The 11,036-nt window shown below is 41.0% G+C and overlaps 1 protein-coding gene across 1 annotated transcript; it reads left to right on the top strand.

Moving 5' to 3' along the window:
* Positions 1-384: 384 nt before the first annotated feature.
* On the top strand, positions 385-10,503 carry LOC133131184 (leucine-rich repeat-containing protein 61-like). The gene is made up of 9 exons (XM_061246403.1): positions 385-733; positions 4,112-4,207; positions 4,299-4,445; positions 4,673-4,733; positions 5,310-5,395; positions 5,504-5,569; positions 8,355-8,423; positions 9,338-9,463; positions 9,759-10,503. The coding sequence occupies exons 1-9, from the start codon at positions 706-708 to the stop codon at positions 9,863-9,865; spliced, it is 786 nt and encodes a 261-aa protein (XP_061102387.1). The 5' UTR covers positions 385-705; the 3' UTR covers positions 9,866-10,503.
* The last annotated feature ends 533 nt before the right edge of the window (positions 10,504-11,036 follow it).

Raw genomic sequence — 11,036 nt, 5'->3', positions numbered from 1 at the left:
ATGCACCTAGCAAGCCGTTTACTAATTAACACAACTATGTTACTAAAAAATAATGAAAGGAAATAACAAAGTGAAAGCTGAATTCGTATCACTGAGCCAGAGATTAAACACGCCTTCAAGAATATGAAATTAATAATCGCCTACAGTCTAAAAGAGGCTATGCGAGTCGCTGTATAAATTAATAAAGTCACGTAGGCTAATGTAATTCAGGGTCTCGTGACAAAAGGATATTCGTAGCCAGGATACAAGCATCACACGCTTTGCCGTGTTTTGATGTCCTGTGTTGCAACACCTATTGGAATGTGCTTGGCGTCAAAATGACCCGTATCCTTGACGATATCCTAATAACAAACGAGAACGCTCACGCACAAATGGAAAGACTGACTTCCGGATGCATTATCTGATCCAAATGATAATGCTTTATCTATGTCTCGTCCATTTACTTTAAATGGCCCAAGTAGTTTAAAAAAAAATCAGAATAGCCTTCAGAAGTAGCTAAACTGATAGCTAGCAACAAACAAGTTGTCGTCGCGATTTAGCTAGGCTAGCCACTGCCAGGACCACTGATAAATTGACACATTTTGCAGTGCCTAGTCAGCCAGCTAGCTGCATAGATAACGACGTCGGTAGCCAGCTATTACATGCGTTGTGTAGATAAATGTAACGTAATAAACAGAGCTAACCATCACCTTAAAGATCAGGATAATGGATGGCAAAAAAGACAAAGCCCAAGGTAAGAATTCAGGGACCAAGCTGTAGTCTAACTAGCTTATCTTTAGCTTCTCCAGAATCTCCGCAGCTGAACAGGCAAGTGCCAGGCTATTTGAAGGGTATATTCACTCGGGGATTCCAGTGATTATGCGGGATTTAACGTTAACGTAAGAAAGCTGTAAAATAAATGACTTGGGTCACCCAATTAACTTGCCTAATTACACGCTGTAATGTTAACCGGCTAACTCTCTTCTACCAACGAGCTAGCTAGTCTAGCTATCCAGCTTTTGTTAGATTCCAAAACGACCTAAGGTCTCAATTCATACTGAAATCAGGTAACGCTAGCCCTGATACGGGTAACATGACAAGGCAGCCAACTAAGTTAGCTAACGTTGCTAGGGTCTTACAGATTTCATGCTTTTTGTCGTAGGCATTATTTCCCTAGGTAACCAGTTAACCATAACGTCACCCATCAAAGTTCATAAGTTTAATACATATTTAGGTTAATGCGTAACATTTAACGTGAGTTTCAACCGAACCTAATAATGTCTATCTTAATAACTATATAGGTGTATCACAACGGAGTGCGTGTACCTGATTAATTTCATGGCTAGTTGTTATTTTTGCGTTAATTTTGGGCATAAAAGCGACACATTTGTGGTGCCTTAAATTAGTTTTAAATAGGTGCTAGTGAGGAACATCTTTGTAAGTAAGGTGCTCTTCCCCCGGAAAACATTTACACTACTGTCCCCGCTTTAGAAGATTGCCAGGTGTTATTTCAGTGTGGGGTGTTATTACAAGGTATTATAACACGGTCGGTTAATGAGAAAAATCATATTATCCCGGGATTATGTTTGGAAATCTACAACAGTGGAAAGAACAATCCATAAACAATCCATTCATTTGGTATAATTTTGAGACCATTCGCAGATTTACCCCCACTGTATTCTGCCAGCATAACAGGAACATTTAAGTACATAATTCCCTGATTTTCACAGTAACTGCTATAGCTCCAGACAATAACTGCTATCTAAGCTCCTGGCCCTGTTTCAACTCCCATCAACCAGCGATCCCAGAAAGGTTACCCTATTTTGCCTTAAAATGACTTTCATCGTTGTGAAGTATTGACTCACTGAGCACTTTATTATGAATTTATTAGACTTATTATTATGATTTGTTTTTAAACTTATTGGTCTTCTGCTGCTGTAGCCTATCTACTTAGCGGTTTGACGCATTGTGTGTTCTGAGATGCTTTTCTGCATACCACTGTTGTAATATGTGGTTATTTGCATTACTGTCACATTCCTGTCATCTTTAACCAGTGTGTCCCTGACATTTGGTCTGAAAAACAGCTGAACCTCTTGACCATGTCTGCATGCTTTTAAGCATTTGTTGCTGCTACATGATTGGCTGATTAAATATTTGCACGTTTGTGTACAGGTCTACCTAATAAAGTACTCACTGAGTGTATATCCTAGCTGTTATTGTAGGATATTTGCTCAAAATGAAATATTTTTAGTTGTTCAATTTATTCTGATATCCTATTTCAGTTACATATGTGCATGCAACATGGTGGACCATCACTGTGTGAATTTGTAAAAACATTATTTTCTCCACATAAAGCAGGAAGCATTGAAGCTTTGCTTCAGGGCTAACAAGAAAAGCTGGGGAAAAAGAATATTTCAAATGTCAAAAAGAAAACAAGTCCAAGGTACTCCTTTTCTGTCAGTTAAAAAGCCTTGTGACAGTAAAATATGTAGACACACGTTGCAGTCCTGTATAGACTTTCTTCATGGTGTAAGGTGCTGTACAGAATTAAAGGCTTTAAAGCATGGAATGAGACACAAGGGATACGGTGGACTGGGTAGCACTGTTGCCTCACAACAAGAAGGTCCTGGGTTTGTATGTTCTCCACGTGTCTGTGTGGGTTTCCTCTGGGTACTCTGGTTTCCTCCCACAGTCCATGACATGCAGGTTAGGGACTACAGATGAAAATGAGCTCATTAGCTAACTCTGGCACATTTACATTGATGTGGAAACTGAAAATGTTGATTAATGTGCACTGTTCCTAGTAAAAATAAATAAATACATTAAAAGGAGAACCTGATATAAGGAGTGAAATCATACTGTTGCTACACAACAACTTCAGAGAAAAGGTAGAACCGCAAGTTCATTGTGCAAGTTGAGATTAGAATTTTTCCAGAAAAGGAAGTAACTTAATATATTATTTGTTAATCGTTCTGTTCTGTCTGATTAAGTTAATTCCTCATGGCCTCTGGTAGATTTTCTTGACAACTTCTGTCATAAACTGGCAACCAAGAGATAGGCCTACATTTAGGTGTGGTTGGTGTATTGTAGTCATTGTTAAAACATACAATGAAGTAAACCCTTTATGATGTCAGCAGCTCTGGCGAGTCAATAAAATCAACTCTTTGATCATTGTTCATTGCAACACGATATGGAGTGTTTCTCCTTGTAGCTGCAATTTTGGAATAATAAAAGACTGAGAATAAAAGACTGTTTCATAACACAAATATGCAATTAAAATTGCCAACAGGGCTAATCCAGTGGCCAAACACTATTAAGCAGTCCTTGGTACTTTGTACTTGGTACTTGGTACTTGCTACTTTTTAAAAAAGTGATTGCCATTGCGATAATTATTTGTGCAATGATGACAAATTGAACAGGCTGCAAATTGCACTATTTGTATTTAAAAGTGATAGTTTTTCCAGGCTTGAATGGTGTGCTGGATTTCCTACCCTTTACTTGAAGTTGTTCTATAACTACGATACATTTTTCGCAAATGTTTTTCAAATGCGTTTTCCCCTTGATTATTATTGGCAATGGTGTTTTGCCCCACCCTCCTCTCATTGCCATTTCTCCAGATCTCATTCATTGAAGCTAATAAAGGTTTTTAACTTTAAAAAAAAGAGTGCATTGGAATCATTTATTGACATTATTCACTCTCGGATTTAGAAAGGGATGTGGCAAATGTGCCTCTCATATTACTGCTGTTGGACCTGCACCCAGTCAGTGACACATGCATTCTCCTGTTGCCTTCACCCTGTGAACCAGTGCCTGTTTTCAACACCACGTCCTGTAGCACACATTACTTCAGTAGAGGTATCACACAACAGATGAGAGATGCATCTCTCGTTGAGTTCAACTGGTAGGCTGCCTGCTGCATCATTGGGACGAACAGTAACCAAAATAACCCTGACCAATTCAAATCCAAATTTAAAAGGCTTGGCTGAGGCTCAGACTAGTGATTCAATAAGAAACTGTTCTGGTTGAGTCACGTTGGAGTCTGGGCTTCCTGGTAGTTTGAAGACAAAGCAACAAATATGTGGATTCATGCCTGCAGTGTAAAACAACCTTGTCCCTCTTACTGTACCTCCAGAAACCGAAGTTGCAAAAATTACAGCCGAGCTGCTGAAGTCCCGAACAGGGGAGTTTGACCTGGAATCCATTTTGTTTCTCAAACTCAGAGGCCTTGGTAAGATCCCTTTGAGTTAAAGTTATGTCCTTACATTGTGGGGAAGCCGCCTGGATGTACAGAATGCTTATATACCCAAACTTTTTTGCAGGTATATATGATCTGGGCTGCGTGGGAGAGTGTATGAACCTGGAGCGATTAGACCTTTCCGGGAACAACATCACAAACCTGACACCCCTGTCCTCCCTGCGCGTTCTTCTCACACTCAACCTGTCTGCCAACAGAATTAACAGCTTAGGTCAGGCTTGTTTTACGTCTGCATTCATCAGATACAGTAGAAGTTGTATGTTAAGTTATTACATGTGCAGTAATTTCTTTGCAAACCTTTTCAGGGTTATATATTTGATTTGGTCCTGGTAATAATTATAAATGGTAATCGTTTAAATTTGTTTATCGTTATGCAATTTTAACATTGGATTCATACCTACCGTGCCTTAGAAATGTTGTATGTTGTCTTGATTACAGAAGCCATTAACACCTGTTACAGTCTACAGAGTCTAAATGTGGCTGGGAACCTTATTAGCAGGTAATGGCCTTTTTCCAAGCATCCCTTTGGCCTGCGAGAGAAGGCTGCAGTGACTTGATTTGAACCAAAATATGTAGTATATTGCAGAGGAGAGCTTTTATTTTTTATTTTTTATCTGTCCATCAAGTCAGTGGTGGACAGCATGTGCTTGTGGAGTTAATGAAGCCTCTGTCTGCTGTCTCTAGCTGTTATGTGTGATTACTCTGGCTATTCCCAGCTCTATAGCTCTTAATTGGGTTCAAACAGTAGGAGATTTTTATGCACCGCAAATGATCCTTAAATCTACCATTTTCTCCATGGGGTACAGACCCCCATTCTAAACTGACTGACTCGGATAGTAAGACTTGGATATGTTGAACTATGTAGTGTCATCAGTATTTTTTCATTAATTCCTTTGTTTGAACCCCACAGTTTTAAGGAATTTATAGCTATTTTTGTTTCTGTTTTAATCATTGGACATCAATCATACATAATTATTTTCAATCAATAAGGCTTTGAATACTGATCTTTTGAAACCAAAGTGATATTTTCAGGATTGGTGGTATTTATTATTTTTTTCTTAATTGCTGCTTTCAGTATTGAAAACCTACATTGCCTTCAGTCTCTGAGAAACATGGAGAGTATTCGCCTTAATGACAACCTGTACAACTACACAAATCCAGGTATCCACGATTCTTTTCAGTGAACATTAAACCAGTAATACGTTACATTTAAATAAAAGCGTTTTGAAAATGTTTTCATATCTCTTTTTTTCCCCATTTTGTTTTTAGTTTGTAAGAACTCGGCATATAGAAACGTCCTCCTGGAAATGTTCCCCAACATCAAGGTTCTGGATGGTGAGTTAACTTATGTTATCGGGATGCATTTGGTAACAACTGTGGGAACAGTGGGAATACACAAATAAGTGGAAATAACTGTTTTTGTGTACAGAAACTAAGCCTTTTATAGTGCATCAAATTCCATAGCTGGAATAAAAAGAAAATTACAAGATATTATTTGCTTTTCTTATTTGTTATTTTTCCTCTTCTCCCTAATTTGGAACGCACAGTCATACTCATGCTGCAACTTTGCAGCCTCTGCTGTTCATTCTGAAGCGTATGTGCTCTCTTCTGAAGCGCATGTGCTCTCTTCTGAAGCGTATGTGCTCTCTTCTGAAGCGCATGTGCTCTCTTCTGAAGCGTATGTGCTCTCTTCTGAAGTGAATGTGCTCTCTTCTGAAGCGCATGTGCTCTCTTCTGAAGCGCATGTGCTCTCTTCTGAAGTGTATGTGCTCTCTTCTGAAGCGCATGTGCTCTCTTCTGAAGCGCATGTGCTCTCTTCTGAAGCGTATGTGCTCTCTTCTGAAGCGCATGTGCTCTCTTCTGAAGCGCATGTGCTCTCTTCTGAAGCGCATGTGCTCTCTTCTGAAGTGAATGTGCTCTCTTCTGAAGCGTATGTGCTCTCTTCTGAAGCGCATGTGCTCTCTTCTGAAGCGCATGTCATCCCATTACATTACATTACATTGCCGTTATTTAGCTGACGCTTTACTGTTTACAGTTTACGACTTACAGTTGATTAGACTGAGCAGGGGACACAATCCCCCCTCAAGCAATGTGCGGTTAAGGGCCTTGCTCAACGGCCAAACAGCTGTGCAATTGTTATCGTGGCTACACCCGGGATTGAACCATTAACCTTCCGGGTCCTAGTCATGTACCTTAGACTCTTGCCAACCAATACAGATGTGCCAGCAAATAAATATGCTGCTTGAACTCGCATATCTCACACAACTCAGATTTAGCACCCACTATCCCCTGCCCACCACTCAGGTCATGCCTGCACGGACATGAGGTGAAGCAGTGTTTTTTAAAGTATGAGTCAGTGAGCCTCCCTTCAGACAAACTAGATAAACTTTACTTTACTAAACTCCCCCTGACCTCTAGATTTCATATCAGTACGGTAGTCCAAAAGTGACAGTGCCACTCAAAAGCACTAAAGGAATAAACCAACGTAATACTGCTACCAATAAAATAGAGCCATTTCTAACAGTAACACGTTGGTTTATTTATTCTATGTTTTAGCACCTTTTCTGAATGGCTTGCTCATTTATGTATTTATTCTGTTGTAAGTATCTCCTCATCTTCACACCTTCCCATTGGGAGGCCCACTGTACACTTTGAAAGACACTTGTTGCCCGATCAACCAGCAGGGGTCACTGTTGCACAATGAGACGCAGTGACCATTGCTGGTCTGCACTCCTCCTCTGGCTGGACAGCACAAGAGCCAATTGTGCATCGCACCTGGTGGCTCCTGGCCACAGTTTGCACTGGCACGGTCCAAAGGTTTTGGGGGCCCTCCAAGCCCAAGAACACAGTGAAACCACCCTGTCTGGCAATCATTCCACGGTCAAAGTCATATAGATACAATTCTTTCCCCATTCTGATGGTTGATGTGAACATTAACTAAAGCTGCTGACCCGTATCTGCGTGATTGTATGCATTGCACTGCTGCCACATGATTGGCAGATGAGATAATCACATCATCAAGTAGGTGTACAGGAGTTCCTAATAAAGTGCTCAGTGAGTGTCTGTTAAATAAACACAAGAGATTTTGGAAAAATACTTTGGTTGAGCTGCTCTGCCTGGCCATGCAATATGGCTGAATTTACAATCTGAATGAACCTGTTTCCCTGGAATGGTGGACAGGGCCCTCTTGTGTTGCTTGGTGGAAGAACTGAGCAGAGTGCAGATTGAACAGGGGGGAGTGTCCCTGTGAAATTATGTAGCAGTGCAAGATTTACCAGCTCTCCCAGATACCGGAGGTTCAGAGTCCTGTAAAGTGAGATCGCCATGGAGTGTCTGCCAAAACACAGGCGATTCCATTCTCAGCACTTTGTTGCTTGAGTACACGGCAGGTTTGAGCAGAGCGAATCCTTGAATGATAGTAATTGTATAGTGTGCCACAGAGTGACATAGTGTGGTCTTTTATGAAAATTAGCTCAATATTGCTGAACCTCATCGAACACAACCTGTGTGCATGGGTTGCAGCAGAGCTAGAAACCATTCACATCAACAAATGGTCCTGATTGAGACAATGAAATTAATCCTACACTCTCGGTGCTGTTAGTTTTGCTCAGATGATGACCTCTGTTGGGATGGGCCACAATGGCTCTATAACCATATAATTAGCTATTTCAACAGAACACTTGTCATGTGATATGAAATTGATACATTGGGGCTTGGGACACCCAGGAATGGGTGGACCTACATTGAGGTGTGAATGACCTGCTGATTCGTTTTACAAAGTTGGGCCACAGAGCCATTTAATGACAGAAAATGATAGCTTTCCTGATGCTACACCCATTCAGAAAGGCCTGCCCATTACACTCTGTGTTTGTTTGGGTCGGGCCTGTGGGTGGCCTGTAGCGTAGTGGTTAAGGTAAATGACTGGGACCGCAAGGTCAGTGGCTCTAATCCCGGTGTAGCCACAATAAGATCCGCACAGCCATTAGGCCCTTGAGCAAGGCCCTTAACCCTGCATAGCTCCAGGGGAGGATTGTCTCCTGCTTAGTCTAATCAACTGTACGTCACTCTGGATAAGAGCGTCTGCCAAATGCCAATAATGTAATGTAATGTTCTCTTTCAGGTGAAAGAGTGGTTGGAAGAGGGAGTGAATTGTACCAACTGTGCAAAGACATCGACGACACGATAAAAGGTTTGGAAACCAGCTAATTTGCGCGTATATTTAAATGTTTTAGTGATTTCTTTACTTTTAGAAATAGTCCCTTGGGGGGGACTCTGGGACCAAAAATAATTGGACAAAATAACATAAATGTAAATAAAGTCATCATATTCTGTTCTTGGTTGCAAATTCTTTGCATTCAATTATAGCCTGAAGTCTGTGACCCGTAGACATCACCAGATGCTGGGCGTCTTCTCTGGTGATCATCTTGTCTAACCCCCCCCCCCAAAAAAAAAAGGCACTTATGATGACTATATGTTTAGAACAGCATTTCATGTGTATTTTCCTAGTTATGGATGTGATGCTTTGACTTGTGGAAGAACCTATGCACTTGTAAGTCGCTTTGGATTAAAAGCGTCTGCCAAATGACTAAAATGTAAATGTAAAATGTGATGCTTTGCCAGTCCTGTACTGCAGCCATATTCAGTTCCTGAAAAATGTAGAGTGTGCAATTGTGATTGGCCAGTCAAGAACATTCCACTCTTCGCCCCCATTATTTGCTTTAGCAGTGTGTTTGGGGTCATTGTCCTGCTGAAAGGTGAAACATTGCCCAATGGGTTTTCAGGCATTTGATTTGAGCAGATAAGATGTTTATGTACACTTCATAATTCATCCTGCTGCCATCAGCAGTCACACTGAATGTGGAAAATGATAGAGATTCTGACATTGTTGGTACAAACCAAATAACTGTCAGTGGTAGGGTTTGGAGTGATTCAGCTGTATATGTATCAGCCAATACTAATCAAGCCCATCACTGCCTCTACCTCAGAATGGGCGAATCTGAATGTGCATCAGCGCTCATTGTCTGAGTAGCTAGCTATCTATAGAGTGACAATCATGGCTTGAAAAAAAAAAAAAATGATAATGAATTATTTATTTATCCACAGAAGGCATGGCTAGAAATGGACAGGCGGTAGAAGTGGCTGAGTGCAAGCCTTGGGTTGAAGACGGATACTGGGACATAAAGCGATCAAGTAACACTATCATCGATGAAGCCTACAAGCAATTCAATGGTTTGTGTTTTTCCCACCATTAGCGGTAATGCCATTTTTTTTTTTTTTTACTTCAAACCTAATAATAATGCACAAATTAAGATGCTATAAATTACATTATTTTCCTTGGGCATATATATATATATATATATATATATATATATATATATTTTGATTGGTTGAAAAGGTATAAGGTCGAGAGTGGATTTAACGGTAGTTGCGCTCGAGTGCCATATGGCTCTCTTGGGATTTTAAATTTGCATTGAGAGGAGGAGAAACAGGGCTTGTCGAGTGACTCTTTGTGTTCCTCCCGCAGACGTTCTCCAAGAGTGCCGACTCCTGAACAGCAGGGCTGCCCATGCCATTGCCCAGACGGAGAGGGCCCTGGCCGCCAAGACTCAGCCCAAGCAGTACTCTGTGTGAAGCGCCAGGCTGCCCCGCCCCGCCCATGTATCGCCAGATTAAAGCTGCTTCTGCATCGGAGGCCCCGTCAGAGCCTGGAGCAAACCTTTTTTTTTTCCCCTCTTGGAGGAGATTTGTCTTGGTCTACCCTGTGCGCTTGATATCGCTGCCAGAATCCTTCAGTGCGTCCTGGAGCCCGCCTTACAGGCCAGTAGTTCTGAGACGAGCCGGAGTCCACTCTGCGGGACCTTCGAACCACTGTGGTAACAGAGCTGGGCCCATTTCACCATCTCAGGATGCTGTTAAGGTGCTTACCTTGCACACTATACGTAATACGACAGTTTGCGCTGCTTAAAGCTACGGTATGCTGCTTTTTGGATTTTTTTCCAACTATTCTTTCATTATTTTTTTACTATTTTTTTATGCATCAGCATTAAGAAAGCTTTTCTGTATATCCAAATATGCACGTTGCACTGCTTGATGGTGATTCCTTTGGAAATAAAATTTCCTGTTTGTATTATTGTATATGCTCTTAAAAAAAAAGCAAGGCACATACAGTGCAGACTGTATTCTTTATTTGGACAGTGACACAATTTTTATGATTTGATTTTTTTTCCACTCCAACAAACAGTTTAAATAAAACGATCACTATGGTTAAAGTGGAGACTTCCAGCTTTCATTTGAGGGTTTATACATCCATATTGGGTGAACCGTGTAGGCATTAAAGCTCTTTTTATACATAGTCCCCCCAATTTTAGGGGACCGAAAGTAATCGGACAAATTAACACAAACTGAAATAAAGTTGTCATTCAATATTTTGTTGCAAATCCTTTGCAATCATTGACTGCCTGAAGGCTGTCATCCATAGACTCTTCAGCTCCTGCTGTTTGCCTTCAGCAATGGAAACGCATGCTCAGTTGGATTGAGGTCATCTACACCTACATCCTGGAGAGTTTTCCTGATCTGCACTGGTCTCTGGTGATCAACTGGGTCGTTTGCCATTGCTGTGCTCACCAGTGCTAACTTGCTTCTTAACAGTGTACCAAGGGTTTGACACACCTAATTTTTTGGCCTAATAATGGCCTGCTTTACTGGCATTGACACTTCTTTGGTCCTGTTGAGATACAGACTCCAAATGCAGACAGCACTCCTAGAATCAACTCTCAACATTTTGCTAGCTCTTTTCTGCATA

The sequence above is a fragment of the Conger conger genome, chromosome 6 (genome assembly GCF_963514075.1).
Source record: "Conger conger chromosome 6, fConCon1.1, whole genome shotgun sequence".
NCBI lineage: Eukaryota > Metazoa > Chordata > Actinopteri > Anguilliformes > Congridae > Conger > Conger conger.
The sequence above is the reverse complement of the archived record's forward strand: the minus strand, read 5'-3'. Positions and strand labels throughout refer to the sequence as shown.

Bases quoted from the DNA above. Each gene is read 5' to 3' on its own strand.
- LOC133131184 (XM_061246403.1), top strand. From the start codon at position 706: ATGGATGGCAAAAAAGACAAAGCCCAAG. The intron at 4,208-4,298 runs GTAAGATCCCTT...ACTTTTTTGCAG, and splicing joins TCTCAAACTCAGAGGCCTTG to GTATATATGATCTGGGCTGC. The intron at 5,570-8,354 runs GTGAGTTAACTT...GTTCTCTTTCAG, and splicing joins CAACATCAAGGTTCTGGATG to GTGAAAGAGTGGTTGGAAGA.